Source organism: Ostrea edulis, chromosome 9 (genome assembly GCF_947568905.1).
Source record: "Ostrea edulis chromosome 9, xbOstEdul1.1, whole genome shotgun sequence".
Classification (NCBI taxonomy): domain Eukaryota; kingdom Metazoa; phylum Mollusca; class Bivalvia; order Ostreida; family Ostreidae; genus Ostrea; species Ostrea edulis.
In genome coordinates, this window is record NC_079172.1 from 36,371,337 (window position 1) to 36,393,083 (window position 21,747).

The 21,747-nt window shown below is 36.9% G+C and overlaps 2 protein-coding genes across 6 annotated transcripts in view; both read left to right on the top strand.

Moving 5' to 3' along the window:
• On the top strand, positions 1-5,269 carry LOC125660334 (uncharacterized). Its single transcript, XM_056150725.1, has 3 exons — positions 1-190; positions 4,111-4,782; positions 5,256-5,269. The coding sequence occupies exons 1-3, from the start codon at positions 1-3 to the stop codon at positions 5,267-5,269; spliced, it is 876 nt and encodes a 291-aa protein (XP_056006700.1).
• Positions 3,125-21,747, top strand: part of LOC125658696 (matrix metallopeptidase-21-like) — a 26,027-nt gene continuing 7,404 nt past the window's right edge. Inside the window, exons 1-4 of one of the 5 annotated variants that reach the window (XM_056149027.1) lie at positions 12,079-12,433; positions 15,953-16,077; positions 17,435-17,827; positions 19,604-20,378. In XM_056149027.1, coding sequence (XP_056005002.1) covers positions 17,666-17,827; positions 19,604-20,378 — 937 coding nt within the window. In that variant the 5' untranslated portion in view covers positions 12,079-12,433; positions 15,953-16,077; positions 17,435-17,665. Of the gene's footprint in view, positions 3,222-12,078; positions 12,434-13,469; positions 14,343-15,952; positions 17,828-19,186; positions 19,488-19,603; positions 20,379-21,747 lie in introns of those variants that run through there. The other 4 variants (XM_048890052.2, XM_056149029.1, XM_056149028.1 and 1 more) reach the window with 4 other exon arrangements.

Sequence of the window (21,747 nt, forward strand, 5' to 3'; positions counted from 1 at the left end):
ATGCACCCTCGTCAGTTCTATGTGAGATTCTCATTCATGACTGTCAAACCATTGCACCAAAGAACAATAGCGAGTCACCCAGATGTTATGAAGACAAAACAACACGCTATCGGCCAGATGGTAGCAGAAATTCCGCAGACTCATGTCATGAAACAAGAGACAAATACACGACCCGGCCACATTAAAGAGAGTATATATATATATAAAACACATATTTCATTGTGTCTTGTTTTACGTAAAACAAGGTCAAACGCCGATATGATTCAGAATTCATACCGTGTGGTTATTATTTCATTTTCAGTTTTTGCCGAATCATGAGATGACCCCTTTGATATGGTTTTAATGAATGAATCGGTATTTACCGTGGAATCTTGGTAACCACATCGACGGATTCGTTTCTGCTGACGTAATGATGTACTTGAGAACAAAATGATTTATTTATTTATCTAATTCAGTTTTATTTTTGTAGAGAGGCCACTAGTTTTATGTGAAGTTCCACAAATTTAGTCCTATTGGTGGCGCTCAGTGTCGTGGAAGTGAGGTTCTTTATCGTGCCAACGCCAGCTGTGACACTATATTCTCATCTGAAAGTGAGGTTCTTTATCGTGCCAACGCCAGCTGTGACACTATATATTCTCATCTGAATGACCCGCGACTCTTCTTTCTAAATGCTGAGCTTTGGGCGAAGAAGCAGTTATTACCGATTCTATGTTGACGTGGACCCAGGCACGGGCGAGACTTGCCTTACGACCTCCCAGTCACAATGTGAATCCTCTAACCACCAAGACACGTGGAATGATCAGACTAAAGTTTTTTTTTAAAAATATCAATTTGACTAAATTCATGTTTCAAAGCACAATCGTATTGAATGCCAAGGTGCTCTGTCGTCACATAGCATTGGATGTTAAGGTGCTCCCACAATCGCCATGAATTAGTAGATTACGAAGTGTTCTGCATATGTTTTTTTTTTTATCTCCATATATCGTCCTTTATCTTAAAAGATCAACCTAATGCAATTAATTTGCTTTAGCGCCTCCATAAATGAATTTTTCATTGTGAGCTGAATTCTGAAATTCTGATATCTCTATGTCACACATATAGACCTGTACATTAGTGTGTCCTAACCTAAGTTCAAATGTAAGGTCACACTTAAGGTCAAACATAAGATCATCCTTAAGGAAGTATGCTACATCGTCATAATGGCTGACTTCCTATTAAAATAATGAATTAAAATATATAAATTGGTGTTATTCTTCCTTAAAGTCTGTATGGATTAGTCTGTTGTTGACGTTCAGAATTGTTCTAATAATAATGTACTTCTGACATGTTGACCGAAGATTTTCTTTAAAAAATCACGAAAGCATTGGTGTTTAGTGTAGCTCGAGCCTGTCGCTTCCAACATTGGTGTTTGAGGACACGAAGATAATGACCACTCCCACAGTGGTATTTAAGGTCATCTACCAATGGTCGGTGTTTTCCACGTTCAAAGTTTGTGTTTGAGAGCGTCAAGTCAAACACTCGTGTTTACCGCTTTTTACAATGGCGTTTGAGGTAATCAATAAATGGCCCATGCTGAATCATTGTAGCGAATTTTGAAAAATTGTAACATGTGATACGTGATACTAATTGTAACATGTGATACCTGCTACTAATTGTAGCATGTTATACGTTATGCTAATTGTAACATGTGATACGTGACACTAATTGTAACATGTGATACGTGACACTAATTGTAACATGTGATACGTGACACTAATTGTAACATGTGATACGTGATACTAATTGTAACATGTTATACGTTATGCTAATTGTAACATGTGATACGTGACACTAATTGTAACATGTGATACGTGCTGCTAATTGTAACATATTATACGTTATGCTAATTGCAACATGTGATACGTGACACTAATTGTAACATGTGATACGTGACACTAATTGTAACATGTGATACGTGATACTAATTGTAACATGTGATACGTGACACTAATTGTAACATGTGATACGTGATACTAATTGTAACATGTTATATGTTATGCTAATTGTAACATGTGATACGTGACACTAATTGTAACATGTGATACGTGACACTAATTGTAACATGTGATACGTGCTGCTAATTGTAACATGTGATACGTGATACTAATTGTAACATGTTATATGTTATGCTAATTGTAACATGTGATACGTGACACTAATTGTAACATGTGATACGTGACACTAATTGTAACATGTGATACGTGCTGCTAATTGTAACATATTATACGTTATGCTAATTGTAACATGTGATACGTGACACTAATTGTAACATGTGATACGTAATACTAATGTGATACGTGATACTAATTGTAACATGTGATACGTGATACTAATTGTAACATGTGATACGTGACACTAATTGTAACGTGTGATACGTAATACTAATGTGATACGTGATACTAATTGTAACATGTGATACGTGATACTAATTGTAACATGTGATACGTGATACTAATTGTAACATGTGATATGTGATACTAATTGTAACATGTGATACGTGATACTAATTGTAACATGTGATACGTTATACTAATTGCATAGTTTTTGTGGTCCTGCTCTATATGATTAAACTCATATATTCAGTGGTATTTCTTGTCATTAAAGAATTCGAAGCCAGAATGAATAAAACAATCTACTACATACACACAATTCGAAATTCTAGTTAAATAGATAGATAAGAAAAATACTTATCCTATTGATATTGTCAGCGTTCGCTGGTCTAGACTACAGTCCAGCGGATTGGCCGCAGAGGGCGTTAACTTATTGATAAAACCATCATCTTCAATCAACTACTATTGCGCTCAAAAACGGTAGCCGACTGGACCGATTGGGAATTATAACTCTTGTATTGATTTAATATCCAAAGAATTCCGTAATAACCGTTTTCCTTCCTTTCTGTGAAAAGACTCAAGTTATTTCGGGGACTGTGGTTTCGTGTTGAGAATAAAAAAAAAATCGCATGTGCATCTGTTATAGAGACATTTTGGAGGAACTATGAATGAAAAATTCACGATCGTGTAAAAAGCCGCACCGAATTTAAATTGCTAATTAAGAAATCGATGCGATTTTTATAAGTTGTGTGTACGTCTGTGTTTGGTATATAAACATGACGAATTTATGTGAATCAGTCTGTTAGCCTCAGTGCGGTCATGGGAATTAATTTCAACAATTTCTCACAAAAGGTAAGGTTTTCTCTTAACTTTTTCTTTTTTCTGAAAGTTATGCTTAAGAAAGATGCAAGATCGGTTTTTAGTCCAGGTATATATACTGCACATGAATACAGTACTCCGCACTGCATCGCTTATACATGTATACATTTTATAGGTAACGTTGCCACCGAAATCATCGGCAGGTCATTTAAAACTGCATCTGTTTTTATTATGTTGTGAATCTGAGAACTTGTGTCCAGTGAGAACCCAATAGCCAGTATTTTTAATAGTGTAAGTTTTGATGTCCTGTATCCTATTTCTATGGACGACCACTAAATGATAAGCTATACATGTACCACAGAAATTGTCGAAAATTTTGGCTTAATGTTCAAAATTCTTCAACTGATCATTGTTACCCCACCCCATCCCCCCTTTTGAAAAAAAAATGCCTTTTACCGCCTAACTGGTTATTTTTCCGGAGACTTACGATAAAATGTTGACCATGATGCCTTTTACTGCCGTTCATTCTCATTCCGGAATCTTACGATGAAATGTTGACAATAATTCCGGAGTCTTACGATAAAATGTTGACTATGATTCCGGAATCTTACAATATGCCTCACGAAGTTTAATCTCCTACTGCTATTCCGCTTTAAGAGTAATGTTTTGTTTATCCTGACAACTCACAATTCTTCCTTCTGTGTAGAGACTGACGACGCTTGACTGACACTAAGGAATGAGACTATCCAGACTAACGACGCTAGACTATCACTAAGGAATGAGACTATCCAGATACTAACGACACTAGACTGACACTAAGGAATAAGACTATCCAGACTAATGACGCTAGACTGACACTAAGGAATAAGACTATCCAGATACTAACGAAACTAGACTGACACCAAGGAATGAGACTATCCAGATACTAACGAAACTAGACTGTCACCAAGGAATGAGACTATCCAGACTAATGACGCTAGACTGACACCAAGGAATGAGACTATCCAATCTGACGACTCTAGACTGACACTAAGGAATGAGACTATCCAGACTAACGACTCTAGACTGTCACTAAGGAATGAGACTATCCAGATTAACGACTTTAGACTGACACTAAGGAATGAGACTATCCAGACTAACGACTCTAGACTATCACTAAGGAATGAGACTATCCAGACTAACGACTCTAGACTGACACTAAGGAATGAGACTATCCAGACTAACGATGCTAGACTATCACTAAGGAATGAGACTATCCAGACTATTGACGCTAGACTGTCACTAAGGAATGAGACTATTCAGACTAATAACACTAGACTGACACTAAGGAATGAGACTATTCAGACTAATGACGCTAGACTGTCACTAAGAAATGAGACTATTCAGACTAATGACGCTAGACTGTCACTAAGGAATGAGACTATCCAGACTAATAACACTAGACTGACACTAAGGAATGAGACTATCCAGACTAATGACGCTAGACTGACACTAAGGAAAGAGACTATTCAGACTAATGACACTAGACTGTCACTAAGGAATGAGACTATTCAGACTAATGACATTAGACTGTCACTAAGGAATGAGACTACTGGTATGATACATTACACATTTTCCATAATGCACTATTCTTCCTCTTTTTGGATGATTTCTTCCCCAACATTGAGTATATTTTCTATTTGTAATAGTCTGATGCGCTTAATAACCTCTTTTTATCAATATAGCCGCTTGTTTTGATTGATTAAATCAGGTTTTATCTCTCCCTGTGATATGTTAATGTAAATGATTCTAATTCATCCAAACATTTAACTCTTATATATAAAAACTCAACATGTATTTTTCGGGGTGGGATGTGGTGACTATTTAAAGCTGTTAAATATCGTCTCTCCCAAAAATTTAACGCCATATTTCCCTAAATCTAATGTTATTCCTTCCAAGTTCCAATGCTATCCCTTCCCAAAATTTAACGTTATACCTATAAAAAAAAATAATAATAAAGAAGAAGCTAACACCATTCCTCCAAAAGCTAACGGTAATGTTACACTTCCTAGATATTTTTCCTCTTAGAGCAGGACAAATAACACCATACCTACTGGCACACAAACGCTGTCTCCCCCCCCCCCCCCACCCCCCCACCCCCCCCCCCCCCCCCCCGTGATTATAACGTGAACATTTATAAATGTCAATGAAGTCAGTCTGGTTTAGAACCTACAATTAAAGATATAGGCTCCTAACTTCGCCTCAGAGTTAAATGTCACTGCGTCCTGAAATCTTATCCAATAAATGACTTTCTAATTTACTTTCTTCATTACCCCCAATTTGGTGACTTAAAAACATTAATCCTGATAAAATTTATTAAAGAAAGACCATTGCAATTTAAAAATATATGAAACACAACAGATGTTTTTATTTCTGAAATATTATCACAATATAAAATTCATAATACCTTTTAAAATACGCTATACAAATTCAAACACCTGCTGGGCTCATTGATCAAACGGTTAGCACGACGTCAGTTTCACCGATAGAGTAGTTGGTTATGTAAAATTACAAGCCTTCAAAAGTGTTCACGCACCTGTTCAAAATTAACAGGCAAATGATTTCATAAATTTATAAGGTAAAGCATTGATCCAAGAGTTTTCTTCTCTTTGAATTTTTGTACTGGATATGCATTATTCATTCGTGGACTAAAATCAAACCCTCTGTTAACTCTATGTTTGGAACTTCAATGAAAACATCAGGTGAGAAAAGTTTTCTAAATTGTAAGTTATAGTGCGATACCGCATATTCACCCAACGCTCTTTCCCCCTTGCCAGGTGTTGTGTTAACACATTAATGTTTTCACTTATTTAACCATCAAAGACTTCAGCTGAAATAGAGTTGTTGCCCCTGACATGAACATCCAGCTAAAACCATTTCCACCTGTTGGATCACAAATGCACGTGTATTGAATATATATTAATGTACAGGTCATACCATTATTTTTCATGAAAACGAAACTAGCGTCTATCTCTACCAGAGATTGGCGCGCGTTCGGTATAGCAAGCACTGTTCATTGATTTAAATGATAGAGTTAAATCACTCGAAACACGTGTAAAAATGGTACAGGCAAACTACGTTTATGGGCGTTTATTGCAGATGTTGATATATTAATATAAATTTGAAACAACGATTGAAGTTTCTGACATCGTCATCACAAATACAAGTTCGAAGTCGACATGTACTTTATCAGTGAGAACAGGGAGTTTAAAATTGTTGATATAATCCAGTCAATAAAGTTCATGTTGAAATTATGTTTTAAATGTCAATAATGTGGAGTAAAACGATTTGCACAAGCCAAGAACATACGGCATGCTGGACGTTGTTTCTGGTCACGCAGCCCGGCAGTATTAAACGCTGTCTCTGGTCACGCAGCCCGGCATGCTGGACGCTGTTTCTGGTTACGGGGTCCGGCAGTGTTGGACTCTGTCTCTGGTCACGGGGTTCGGCAGTCTTGGACGCTGTCTCTGGTCACGGGGTCCGGCAGTGTTGGACGCTGTCTCTAGTCAAGGAGCCCAGCAGTGTTGGACACTGTTTCTGGTCACGGAGCCCGGCAGTGTTGGACGCTGTCTCTGGTCACGGGGTCTGACAGTGATTAACGCTGTCTTTGGTCGTGGAGCCCGGCAGTGTTGGAGGCTGTCTCTGGTCACGGGGTCCGGCATGCTGGACACTGTCTCTGGTCACGGAGTCTGGTTCTGGCAGTGCCGAGCGCTGACTCCTTGCTAAAACGTTGAATTGCCTGTTTAACAGAAGTAAATTTTAAGTATATCAATCGGTTCAACCTTGTTAACTGTTAGTCTGAAAATTGCCAAATTACTATCATCATTTTAACCTATATATTTAATTAATATGAGTGTCTGAAAGCAACAGAGCAATCAGCGGGAGACCAAATATGTGGCAAGTTCACTTTTTGTCAAATAAATATTTTGACGGGAGTTCAAAGGAGCTTAATTACTGATAATGAAGACCTCGCGGCGAAACCATGCTAATCCTTGCCAAGTAGTTCAGACTTTACGCAAGGGTTAATTCTTTGAAAACAATAAAGCGATGTTGAAAGTGCAGGGGGAAAATAAAGATAATCAACGAGATATTACGGCGCACTGCTGCAGAGAGATGCTATCGGGGGGGGGTTATGTAAAAGATTTTAAAATCATAGAGATCGTTATGTTTCATTTCTTAGCGGGGATATATGTAAGTCTTAGTAGATAAAAATAGACAGACGGGGATGACTGATATTTTCGTGGACATTAAATTTCGTGGATATGGAATAATTTTCTATGTTCATCGTTTATGAAACTACTAGTACCTACAATTAATTCCCTACAGAGTAATCTACTAGTACTTACAATTAATTCCCTTCAGAGTAATCTACTAGTACTTACAATTAATTCCCTACAGAGTAAACTACTAGTACCTACAATTTATTCCCTACAGAGTAATCTACTAGTACTTACAATCAATTCCCTTCAAAGTAACCTACTAGTACCTACAATTAATTCCCTACAGAGTAATCTACTAGTACTTACAATTAATTCCCTACAGAGTAATCTACTAGTATTTACAATTAATTCCCTACAGAGTAAACTACTAGTACCAACAATTAATTCCCTACAGAGTAAACTACTAGTACCAACAATTAATTCCCTACAGAATAAACTACTAATACCTACAATTAATTCCCTACAGAATAAACTACTAATACACTGTACCTACAATTAATTCCCTACAGAATAAACTACTAATACCTACAATTAATTCCCTACAGAGTAAACTACTAGTACCTACAATTAATTCCCTACCGAGTAATCTACTAGTACCTACAATTAATTCCCTACAGAATAAACTACTAATACCTACAATTAATTCCCTACAGAGTAAACTACTCATACCTACAATTAATTCCCTACGAGGAATGGTCCAGAAATTCCACCGGACCTACAACGGTTTTCTTAGGAATTCCTCCGGACTTACAAGGATTTTCTTAGGAATTCCTCCGGACTTACAAAGGTTGTCCTAGATATTCCACCGGAACAACAGCGATTGTTCCAGTGATTGGTTGTATATTGTTTAACGTCTCGAGAATTTTTCACTTATACGGAGACGTCATCATTGTGGGTGAAGGACTGCGAAATTTAGGCCTGTGCTCAGCGCTTACCACCTTTGAGCAGGGATGGGTCTTTATCATGCCACACCTGCTGTGACACGAGACCTCGGTTTTTGCGGTCTCATCCGCAGGACCACCCCATTTAGTTGCCTCTTACGACAAGCAAGGGATACTGATGACCTAATTTAACCTGGATCCCCACGGACCCCAAAAGTCGTAAACATTTCATTTGTTGGCACCTCACGAAGTATGCCGGCGTCGCAGTTCATACCCTCATGTATTTTCAAAACTTTCATTTTGTCGGAATACACAGTCATTAGAATAGACGCACTATATTATCAAGATTCATACGCGCATTGTTCACAACTGTAACACATTCTGATTCATGAGGAAATGGTTATGATTACAATTTGTAGAGATTATAAAAGATAAAAACATTGGAAATGTAAATATTGAGAGATGCACAAAGGCTAACAAATGGATGTCACCAAACATTAGGGTGTTATATTCCTCTGGGTTTCAGTTGAAAGACATATGTATAATTGATTGATTGAATGTATATTGTTTAACGTCCCCTCGAGAATATTTCACTCATATGGAAACGTCACCATTGCCGGTGAAGAACTACAAAATTTAGGCCTGTGCTCGGCGCTTACGGCCTTTGAGCAGGGATGAATCTTTATCGTGCCACACCTGCTGTGACATGGGGCCTCGGTTTTTGCGGTTTCATCCGAAGGACCGTCCCATTTAGTCACCTCTTACGACAAGCAAGGGGTACTGAGGACCTATTCTAATCCGGATCCCCACGGGATTAGATGTATGAAGTTAAGCATTTGATGTGTATATTTGTGTATCTTAGATATTACATGTACTATATAACATATACCACCTGAATGAGTCATCTAAATTATCCTAATTATCTTAGAGGAATAAAATGGTATATCTTTAATAAAGTTCTTGTTTTATACGCAATATTTTTCCAGATTTACACGAGTCAAAACATTCTTGGTGCTTCGGCATGCATCATAAATGATATACTACGCTTTGAGTTATATCCCATAGAAGGGTGTCGCTAAAAGGCGGAACGAAAGGCGGAACTGAATTTAAGAATTAGAATGATTAATGTAGCTGAGATAACACAAAAAAATTGGAAGAAAATAAGGATCGTAAACTCCACCTTAGTTTTCATGGGTTCTGTTTCAATTTTTCTTTTCAGCTGTATCTCTTCGGGTTCAACACTAATCCGCAGGATATCGGTAAATGTACGAACTTTCACATGAATTCATCCCAAATGAGGCAAACCTTTTATACACACCGGGCTCGTTCGCTTTAAAATTTGATGTGATACATAAATACCAACATGTATTATACCAGGTGTAGAGCTAAATTACGAATAAAAGCACTATGATGTTCGATTTAAGAAGGCTATGTTGGGGGGGGGGGGGGGGGAAGGGGGGGGGGGCTTTTATTCATTGTTTATAAACTTTGAAAATTCAAGGTTTTTTTTCTGTATGATTTTTTTTTCTTTATTAATATTTTTCATGGTATTAGTGATAATGATTTTAAAATACATATGCATTAGTATGAAGTAGATGAAACGGTGGATTCTGTGGATGAATTCCCACTCTCTCTGTCATTTCTACTTCCCTTGTTCATGGTAAACCTTTTATTTTGCAAAATGCTGACCTCTTCATAACATTATTGCATACAATATTTTCCGTTCCATGCCGTCTTCCGTTCCGTGTTTTAGCAACACCCCCATAGAACATCTAGCACTGCAGATATTATTTATATATCTATATATTCTAAAATGATGCATGATTTGTTCCATAAATCATGTTTAGGAAAGTCTATGATTTTCTGGGACAAGCCTCGTATAACGATTCGACATGAAAAGATCGAAATTCCAGAGTTCCATGCCAAACACCCGTTGCTGTCTGTAATGACAAGTTTTTCTTGCCACCCTATTGACAGTGGGAGAGCGCGAATCATGTTTTCTAAACGCAACGCAGACATGAATTTGATCTCCCCCTGTATAGTGCTCTAGTAGTAGAGAATGTGTAGACTACACAGTCTGGTTGATATAATCCAAGTCCGTTCTTATCCTGTTTGTGCTCACTGAACACCCTCTTTGTTATAAACCTACCTCGGCGCGTTCAGTGAAGATTAATGTAATGTCGGATTGGTAAACGCTTTAGCTCTACAGCAAAGCGATCCCGCATAATGAAGATGTTACCAGACGATTTATTATGTTAGAGGAAATCGGCTACACTTAACTTTTATTGCGAAAACCAGTTAAGTAACAACTCGTCTTCGTGGCTTCCGATACGCGACAAGACAGAGCAAAGTTGGTTTTTTTGTTCTTTATGTCTGTCTTTAGAGAACGGGGGCGTGAAGAGAGCGAGAGATCAGAAAGTTGATGTTTGATCGGGTTTGAACATTGTTAGGAAATGTTTCTAGGTGTGTGATCGACCGCGGAGAGACATTATCTTTATCGTTAAAATGTGAATAAATTCTGTTGTCAAAAGAAATCAGTATTATTCGTAAAATAGTCGCGCAAAAATATGGTAACATTGTAAGAGTACAAAATGTGGCAATATCGTAAGAGAAAAAATATGTGGTGACATCGTACGAAAAAAAAAAATGTGGTGATATCGTAAGAGAAAAAATATGTGGTGATATCGTAAGAGAAAAAAATATGTGGTGATATCGTACGAAAAAAAAAGAAGTGGTGATATCGTAAGTGTAGAAAATGTGGCAATATCGTAAGTGCAGAAAATGTGGCAATATCGTAAGAGAAAAAAAAAATATAGTGATATCGTATGGGGTAGACAATGTGGCAATATCGTAAGTGTAGAAAATGTGGCAATATCGTAAGAAAAAAAAAATATATATAGTGATATCGTAAGAGTAGAAAATGTAGTGATATCGTAAGAGAAAAAATAATATGTGGTGATATCGTATGAGGGGAAAAAATTGTAGTGATATCGTAAGAGGGGGAAAAGTATGTGGTGATATCATAAGAGTTAAAAATGTGGCAATATCGTAAGAGTAGAAAATGTGATATAATCTCGTTAGAGTAAAAAAAAAAGTGGTAATCTCGTATCGCAAAAGTAGAAAATGTAGACCACTTGTCATATACGGGATTAATTATATTTGGAACAAGGATGAAACGAATTATTCACAGATCAAGTGACTGAATGAAATCACGCTTAAAATAAAATCTTTTCAACACGGCGATGCGGATGAATATGTATATATCTTGCTCAAGAGAAACTTTCCAGGCTTAGATTTCTCTAAAAATCTCAAACTTAAGTTTGAAATTTTTTTTATTTGAGCAGCCAAAATTTTAGTAAAATCTCAGACTTACGGCCAAGTTTCGACTTAAGTTGTTTTCGAGAAATCCAGGCCTGGTTTAAAGTCTCTTACTAATAATTTCTAGGTTTAAAGATCATAGTTTAAGGTCATATAGAACGCCCATCCATACAACATATGTAGCGTAACTTTATGAGGAGGAAGGTCATGTTTAGATATTCTAGTTGCCTTATTACACGGCCCCGTCCATCAGACATTTGTAAGATATATTATTTGTTTGAATTTATTTTATTCATGTTTGAATTTAAGTCTTCCTAACCACATATCATTCAATTCGACGCTTTCAATTAGAGTATAAATCAAAGTACAGATTTTATTTGTCGTTTACGTAACCGTTCGATCGATATGCATGTACGCTCTATGAAAATCACAATCAGAATACCAACAGTGTCAAAAGGATTGACGAAATCCAAAGTTTGATATACACATCAAAAGCTGTTCTCAAGACGGACCTTTAAGATCACAATCGGCGGTTCAGAATTATCCGTGTTCTTTTTCTTTCTTTTTTTATTATTTGTTTTTATCGCTGTTTGATTTGAAATCTGGGTGGGTACTGTGACTCACGGAGAGACAATTGATTCCCAGGTATTATCTATACAACTATATTGATGTTATTATATATCCCTTGTGAAAATGTCAGGGTACATCTTCAATGTCAACGTAAAAAGGTTTCTGTCACCTCCACCCATGCACTACGTGGGAAATTTAGAGCGTCTACATGGAAAAGGTAAGACATTTTCTTGCTTGTCACATGATCACGTGATGGCCCTACATATTGTCCAGGAAGGTGTAAGCATGTTGGATGTTTTTCCTCTTTCCCGTTAAAATTAGTTTGCTAAAAAGTAGCACTGAATAAAGGATATGTTAACATTGTAAACAAAATCGAACGATTTATAGAAACTGTAGGGCTAGTACAAGTGTTGTTAAGTAGATTCGAACCCGTGTTTTAAACAATTTTACACTAAAAGGATTTCTCCGATCCAATTTTCTAGAAACGAAATGTTTTGCTCGAGGTTGATAATTACTTTCATATTAAATCCAGGGTTCAATTGGCAATATTAAGTCCGTAAGGCGTGTTTTGCGATTCTCGACAATCTTCTATCTTGCAACACGCGTACTTGTCATCCACGTGCGAAATTTCCTATAAACTCGACCCAAGGTCAATGTTTTCTTGAAACGATTGGCAGAAGGTTTGCGCCATATGAAACACATAAAACCAACTCTCGGCGCTCCTTCCGATTCAGGATGCATGGAAATAGCCATGCTTCATTATTATTTTCATAAATAAACAAACTCATACATCACCTGACAGTGTATACCTGTTTTTTCATCGAGTAGATGTGTTGATTTTTCCCCCTGCGTTTTAAATCCCAGGCTTTTAAATTTTGGGCTACTATTGTGTGTAAACTTGCGTATTCATTATTCTGCAATATTTTTAATGGTAAATTGCACCAAGTGACCCAATTCAAGCTCGGCCAGACGAGGTCAGTGGGCCACTCCAGGCCGTGTTTGTATAACACTTAAATTGACAGAAATTGTTGTTTACATCAAAAAGTTTGATATCTAAATCTTCAAAGAAACACCGCAATCATCTGCACAGTCGCAGAGTTGGTCAATTGAAATGAAACTCTGTACATGTGATAATGAAGCTGAATAATAGGTCAACATACTGAATGTCTTAAGAATTCTAAAACCCCATGATTGTCATGGAAGTAGAAAAAATAAAGATATTAAAGAGAACAGGTGCACGTGGGTATCTTAAATCAAAATTACGAGGCTTAATGACTGTTGGTGCGATCTTTTAAAAAGCAATTTGTTATATTTCGTGTGACGATTTTGATTATACGCATTTAATTCATCACTATGACCGTAAACACAGTTGAAGTACATTTTCGCCTTGGTAAATGCGATATTGTTTATACGTCAGTCGTCTATGCGCAGCAGTACACTGACTTAGCGGGTTGTTCAGAACGTTTTAAACAAAATTTAAAAGGATTTTAAAATTAACAGAAGCTCGGTTTGAGGTGACATAATATTGTGCATAATCTCCATAATTAAAATAAAAAAAAAGGGAAAATTTTCACAAAGTGATACAAGTTTGATACTGGAAAAAAAAAAGTAAACTATCTTTGTGCAGATTTCTGGATGGAAACGGCAAATCTAGTTATAATGTTAACACGTGTGTGTTCCGTACGCGGATTTCCTGGGAGCGTGCTCCGGGGACGGATCGAGAAGATTAAGCAGTAACCTATAGGATTAGCAGAGAAGGTGAACTTCAAGTCGTTATTGATGGTACTGTCTACTTGCAGACAATAGCGGTTGAACGCGAGACCCATTATCTGGCAACGGTCCACCTCCATCGTGCATCCCGTCAGATTAACACTTTAATATATATATATGTAGGGTTTTTTTGTTACTTCCTTTTAAAAACTCACCCCACGAGATGTAGATGATCTTGACACGACTTCCGGAGTGGATTATCTTTTGGATATTTTTTTCTCGATTTCATGGATGTGGCGTTTTTTAAAAACTTAGTAATGTGATTTGGTGAAAGGCATTTTAGAATTTTATTCTTAATGAAAACCTATTAAAGGGTGTCCAGAGATATACCTATAGTGGATGTTTAATACTGAGAGGTAGGTAAAATAATATTATTTGCCGTGGTATGTTTGCTTATCTCGCTCCGTGATAGAGTAAGAACACTTCGTGGTTTGGAGCGCCCGAGTTTTTGTGTTTAGTCTGTCGATGTGCTCGCTATGAGTGCAAATGTACGATTGTCTCGGAATCCAACAATTGCAAAACGTTCGAACGAGATTTCGTCAAACACAGCTCTACGATGCAATTACACAAAATTAATTGAAGAGTGATTTGCAATTTCTATTTGATCTAGAATAATATTTAAGCCTCGTACTTTTGAGTTGAATGAGTAATACTGTTCCTTACAGTACAACATAATGTAGAGAATCGTACAAACGTAACTGCTAAAATTCGCTGTTCGTTGGTTAATTTACTTTCATTTTCTGTTTAGAATAGAGTATATACCTGGATAAAATTTATCATCGATACTTAAATTTACCCGCTAACTATGTATCTTTCGTTAGTGTCGCGGCATATTTATGAATGAATTATTTGTTCAAATGGTTTTCAATCGTGTAGGTGAATTTCACCATTGTCAACCAATTTGTTTATTTACCGTTTTATTTGAAGTGGATGGTGATTGCAGGTTTCCTTTGACCTTAGTACAAGATTTTAAATGTTATGAAAACTCTATAAGTACTACAAACTTTTTACCCCTCAGACGGTATCACCACCTCCCTAAAGTAAATCGACTTATAAAAGAATAAAAAAAAAAGACGAAGATCTTCTCAATTGTTAACATTTTATTATTTGATATGCCACTCATTATATTTTACCCAGATTTAATTATTTTTTCAGTAGATGTATATTTCGATATATCGTAATTGTAATGTATGCTTTGATCCTCACGGAGAACAAAAGGATCTGATGACACGTGGTAACTTTTAACGTTATGTAGCAATATGCGCAATTTGTGTAATTTTCACCCAAGTGCACCCTATAAATACCAGACATAGTTGGTCAAGACTTGGTGGAGAGGATTCGGCGATGCTTGTTAATGAAGTGCAGATTGTGTTCAGTTGGTAGACGTTACGGCATTTTCCGACAAGCAATGATTGGGATATGAAGGACAAAACATATACCTACACGTGTCTACGATACTTCTCCTGTTTTTGTTTGCAAAGAAGTCAACATCTGTGGACTCTTAATTGTTATAAAGTTCTCCTATGTTTGATTAATGATAACAATATGAATAATTGCATTCTAGGCGTTTAAAAGGTAATATACCACGATAGTTCGGAACGTTTTGGAGGTTTTGTTTTATACGTATGGAGTGCTGTATGTTAGATAAAGAATATCACTCTGTGGCTGTCACATATATTAGTCGATGAAGCATTTACATAAGTAAATCTAACTAAGGGTCAAGCCCTTAATATGCAGGTCTAGTACGACCACTCTAAATCTGACTTTGAAGAGGCGACAATGTGCGAACGTATTCCGGCAACGCCCACGATCGTTAAACAGACCCCTTCACTTCTCTCAGACCGCCGTGTATTTTATTTGAAAATTGATAGGTAGTAGTGTTTAAGGATTAAACTTTTACAAGGCGATAGATAATTTTTCAAAGTGCGTCATTTTGTCAATATTTTATTCATGTTTTGATTTTTAGATACATGATAGCTTTATCTGTCGTGCACCACCGTTGTTTTTGCCGCGGAGATGCTTATATCCATGGTAACGACAGATGTCGCTTTACGAGCTGGGCACAGGAAGAACCAAATCCTCATGTATATGGTAAGAATATAATTTACCTGTCTCGAGCAAGAACCAGTGTATCTGGAGATACAGGTGGTGAGAATAGCCTCCTCTTTTCCCCATCAATTAAGGAAAAGGAGAATAACTGCCTGATGACTAATAAAGTAAGTATTAGATTTAATGAGATAGAGGGACAAAGATGAGAACAAGACCAGTACAGAACTCATTGCGATGAAATACACCGGTACCATTTATCACCAAAATCTCCTTAAGGCCAAAGTCTATTCTAGAGTCTTCATTCCTATAATGTAATGTGGACGGTCAGCTCAGGTAAACACCTAGGACATTGTCCACCAAATTACTCACCATTTCACCTGGTCTACCTGGGCATACTCATGCGTATACTATATTCTCCATTCATAAGAAATAGACATCGTTTAGTGCTCGGCTTGGTCAAAGTCCCTTGCTGCCAAAAGGTATGACACTGTCAAATCACTGCACTCTGTCGCAATTAACGAAATTTAATACTTCACATTGTTAATTTTGATATATTTTATCAATTTATACAATGGTTCGCGTTGTTTCAGATTCATGTAATTTAATATTTAAAGCAATTAATCATGTCTCTAATTAATGTCCCGGGAACACTTCAGGTTCACGCAGTAAACGCCTTGTTCAGAAGCCATTTAAAAAAATCATAATACTTTGCATGTCGTACGAAATAAAATTTTATTATTCAGAAAAATAAATTCAAAATTATCAAAGACCTGTGAAAAATATTATCAAAGTAATTTTATTTGATATCTTTATCAAAGAATCGAACTTACGGGCCCCTTGTGATTGGATACGATTCCAAACGTCCGAACTGTTTACATATTTTGTCTACCAACTTTAGAATAGCGCATCCCAGCCGTCGCGGATTTTCAAAAACACGTAGATCTCAATCCGAATGAAATTTAAGTCACTGGGGAGGTTCCATGTGCTAGCGACGATAGCGGGCGCGTGGAAGGCCGCCAACCTAACATCGCTGTCAGTCATTTGTAGACCTCCCTATTGAATTATCTTATCAATATTCTGCCCCTTTTATACAACGTGTATCACCGCCTATACAACCTATAGCGTGAAACACGATAGGTATTCAGAGGAAGAAAAAAGTCAAGAATAAAAATGAGAGATGGAGGGGTTACGAGAAAAAAAATACGCACGCGCCGGTATTGACAACTGTCAATTAACACGAGACATGTTTCGATATTAGAGGACTCGATTTGGTATTACCGCGAAGACAAGCATCTTAATATTTCTATGTAGAGACATATACGCCCAGCATTCAGTTTCAAAATTTCCGTTCTGTATTAAAGGAAGTGATCATCGGCATGATGTTTCTCTTTGATTTCAGGGGACGGCAGAGCTGCACGTTTTCGCAGATATTGGGATTTATTAAATGTGGACAAAGTACTTATACTGGATAACTGTGAATCGAGGAAAATTCTGGATTGTGGAGAACTATTGATAATGAAGGACTCTTTACAAGAATTAGAAATATACAACAGGTGACACAGAAAAGTGTTCATTTCACGATTGAAAAGAAAGAAACTGGCTTCAATCAATCTCGTCACTGTGTTAGAATATGGCCAAATTGACACTGCACGTCTTATCAGTGATGCAGATACTGTTTTTTCTACCTCCGGCGCCTGGAGAGCGATTTTTCCAATTACGAGATCATTCGGATCAAAATAAATACCTTCGAGAACAACATATGACGATGATCCACAATAGGAAAGAGGCCGAGGTAAGGGCAGGTAGTACGTGGCGATGTGTTGTGATTTTTATCGCAACTGTCGTCATCGTCAACCATTTTTCTATTAATCATGTGTTCATATATATATATATATATATATATATATATATTATATTTAAGTAACTTGATGATATTCTCGCTAAGCGCATATTATCTAGAATTTAAAGTTTTAAAAACTGAAAATTGAACATTTTTAAAACGGAAATGTACAAAGACGTTTCTACTTCATACGAATTAAATCAACATTTTTATGGCGTAGATTAGCGTTTATATTTGAAGCAGAAAAAAATTCAAGCCAGGCATTCTTTTGAATTTAGACACCACAGCAAAAATCCAACACCTTCCTAAGCATGCTAAGAGTAGATTCGTTTAAATCATTACATAACAAAAAGAATTGAACAATATGAAGGTAGAGTAACAAGTCCTTTGCGTGCAAATCAGATTCTGACGCGGGTAAAGTGCAACACTAGATGGCTACACACAGACCGTTTTGTCTCGCTATTCCGTGATATGTTTTACAGCACTAATGCCGTATTGAATTGCCAACACACAACATTAGACCTCCTATCCTCTGGACGCTGGAACTCGCCAGAAGTCATAGGCCTCTCTCACCCCATTCCACGTGTTGTGTGCAACACGGAATGTTTTGAAGAATTTCAAACGTCTACTCGGAGTGATCAAAATACAGTTTTGTGGATAAGATTTCCACTGATTGAAAATTTCCCCTTTTAATGTTACTGTCACACACGAAGGAGACAAAGTGTGTTTTGTGTGGTATAACTCTAATTTTAGAAAGTGTGTAGTGAAATGTTTGCTAAAATAAACCATGCATTATATCAAACACCTATCCATAGAGAAGATCAGATGTTGTGACCCTATAGCAGCGCGGTATTTTCATTTGTCATGAACATGATATAAATCGCAGATCGAGGACACATATATAAACAAAGAAGGGGAGATAACAAGACGGTCTTGTTCGGAGCTTGGTTCATGACCGGCGAAAATCTAAACAGTGTAACGAGTTTCTACCACCTCATAATGGCAAACTTTCTCTTGTTTCCATTTGTGTTTTGGACGGGAGAGGGGGCGTCACGCAGAGACCCTTCATCTTCTGGTAAAAAGATGAGAGAGAAGAAATGTAGTCTGAGAATGTGTAAACGAATGACTCAAGTTAGTAACAATTACACCGGCTAATCCCTTCGCCCTTCTCGGCGTGAACTCGAAAGACGAGTATAATGCGACCATTAAAAACATCATTGGCGGTGACCGGGTATTAAGGTAGATAGATAGATGTGAATAGTGGGGGGTTTAATCTCCCTCATTGTTTCTCAACCATCCCAGTAAACAACATTACGTCACTATCTATCGTGAATGGGAGTGAAACACGAACCCGATTCAAGAAAAGCATGTTTCACTAAATTTGTAATTTAATACATTCTTGGTGAATGCAATTAGTTAAACATGACAGAATACTCACACAGAAGACACATGGATACAGTTGGTGGTGTTTTGAATTGCTTTTAACTGAAAGATACATAACAAAAAGGAAAAACCTTATGTGTCGTATCTGTAACGCGAGTCCTTCTGAATCGGTGTTGTACATGTGATGTGAATCCAAATCCTCAAGTCTATCTGAGTCAATGTTGTATATGTAACGTGAATTTCTAAATCAAAAGTCTGTCTGAATTCATGTTTGTTGGTTTTTTTAATACATGAAATGCTTGTCAGTTGGCCTTTTATAATGAAATTCATATTTATTTTTTGCAGATTCAGCTTGAGAAGTATGGCTATTTAAAATGTCGGGTTCGACGAAGACGTCGATCCGCTCTAATGGACGTATTGGAGGGAATGCACCCTTTGTCCGACAAAGAGGTAGAGGAAGATCTTCCTCTATGTAGTAAATCTCAAGTCAACACCGCCATTAGAGACTATCAAATCAAATATAAACTTCCGGTAACGGGAATTTTAGATGACGTCACAAGGAAATTCATGAGTACGTCACGATGTGGTAACGCAGATAAGGATGCACCGGAAGATCCCGCACTGCCAGGTGTCTTCGAGGAAAATGATGACAATTTGTATAATTCCAATTCTAAAATCTCAATCATGGATTCTGTTAACAGACGGCGCTGGCGTAGAAATGCCAGAGACACTGTGTTGATGAATGTGTTAACTAGTGAATCTGTACGGCATCAAAATATGTTAAGACGGACGAAATATATCAAAGAATATGCTGAAAAATACAAAATCGATCTTTTAAAACCTTATACTGTTGAAGAGCGACAAAAACGTTCAGTTATAGCTCATATTAGAAATAACTCATTAAATGGTGAACCCGTATGGGACGGGCAGAAATTTACTAAGAACTATATCCGGTGGCGCATGTTAAGGGACGGATTCAGCACGCGCATTCCGGTGGAGGAGCAGAGGGCCAGTTTGCAGTTAGCATTCAGAATGTGGAGTGAAGTGATCCCTATTATCTTTGAGGAGGACAAGACTGGAGATATTAACAGGGTCGATATAGAGATTGCATTTGGAAGAGGTAATTCACTGTGAAGAATTGCTGAATCGCTTGATTTTACTGTACTTACATGTTATTTCAGTTAATAGTAGATTTTTAGAAATCTTGAGTTTAATTCTAGTGGTAAGACTTATTTGATAAGTAAGAAAAGTGGCATTATCACAGCAGAAAACGTATTAAAGTACGGAGAATATCTTAGATACCATCATTTAACTTCTTCCCACCCCTTGGTTCCAAAATGTGCTGGTGTCCATAAAAATTCAAATTTTGATAAATATTTGTCGATACTAAAAAAAAGTGCAATAAAGTATGATAAAAGAAATAAGGATAATATATAGGCACGAAAATCCAACAACACCCTACTTTCTTAAGGTGTCGGATCTAAAAACATACAAGTCTAGTAAGAAATATATAGAAGCACTGAAAAGGACACCAACAGTGTCGTGGCCTTATAAGTGCACCCCCTCCTCACTCTCTCTCTGCATGTTAAACTAATTAGAAACAAACGTCCCGTGAAGTCTCCACATACATATATTCGTCAGTAAAAAAAATCCTCATTATTATACAAAAGAATGTTTGTTGAATGGTGATCTGTCCCACGAACGTGGAAATTAAATGGGCCGAAAAGTATGTAACACATGTAGAGCATCTGTGTTCTTTGTGCACATTGTGGGGACTATATTTACCCCGTACCAAATAGTATCCTAGACGTATGGTGAATAGATAAAAACTCATTAATTTAATATTTTGTGTCGAAACGCACTTTAAAAAATGCGGTTAACTAGAAATTATTGAAATTTGGGCTGCTTTTTAAATCTGAAACACATTTCACTGTCATAGTATGGTATGAAAAATTTATTTTGCGTAGTACTATTCCAAAATTCTACGATAATGTTCATGATCAACTCTTACACCCTACGAGGTTCGATAGCTGAAAAAATTAAGAATATTGTTTCGGGATTTCAGATTGTAAAAAACCACACACTGTTCGATTTTTTCAGACGAACAACTGTTGAAATTTTTATTTAATCTTAACATCCAATGTGTAGCATGTTTTGGTGTTAATTTTCAAAATATCTCTCTCTCTCTCTCTCTCTCTCTCTCTCTCTCTCTCTCTCTCTCTCTCTCTCTCTCTCTCTCCGGAGCTTTAGAGGATGAATCTGGTATGATATCTGGTTTATTAAGTGCAGATTTGCTCGAGATTCAAATCACTATTATATTAATGCACTTTCGCATGGACAAGAACAACGATTTTTTGTCTTTGAAATGCATATATGTTTGATAACCCGTGTCTGCATTTGCAATATTCACTATTGTTTCATTTCAATGAATTATTCAAACTACAGAAGCAGACTTTAAACATTTTTGTTCCTTTGATTTGCAGACTGAC

Excerpts from the sequence above, each read along its gene's own strand:
- LOC125660334 (XM_056150725.1), top strand. The coding sequence starts at position 1 with ATGCACCCTCGTCAGTTCTATGTGAGATTCTCATTCATGACTGTCAAA. Across the intron at positions 191-4,110 it reads ACCCGGCCACATTAAAGAGA|ATACTAACGAAACTAGACTG; the intron begins GTATATATATAT and ends GAGACTATCCAG.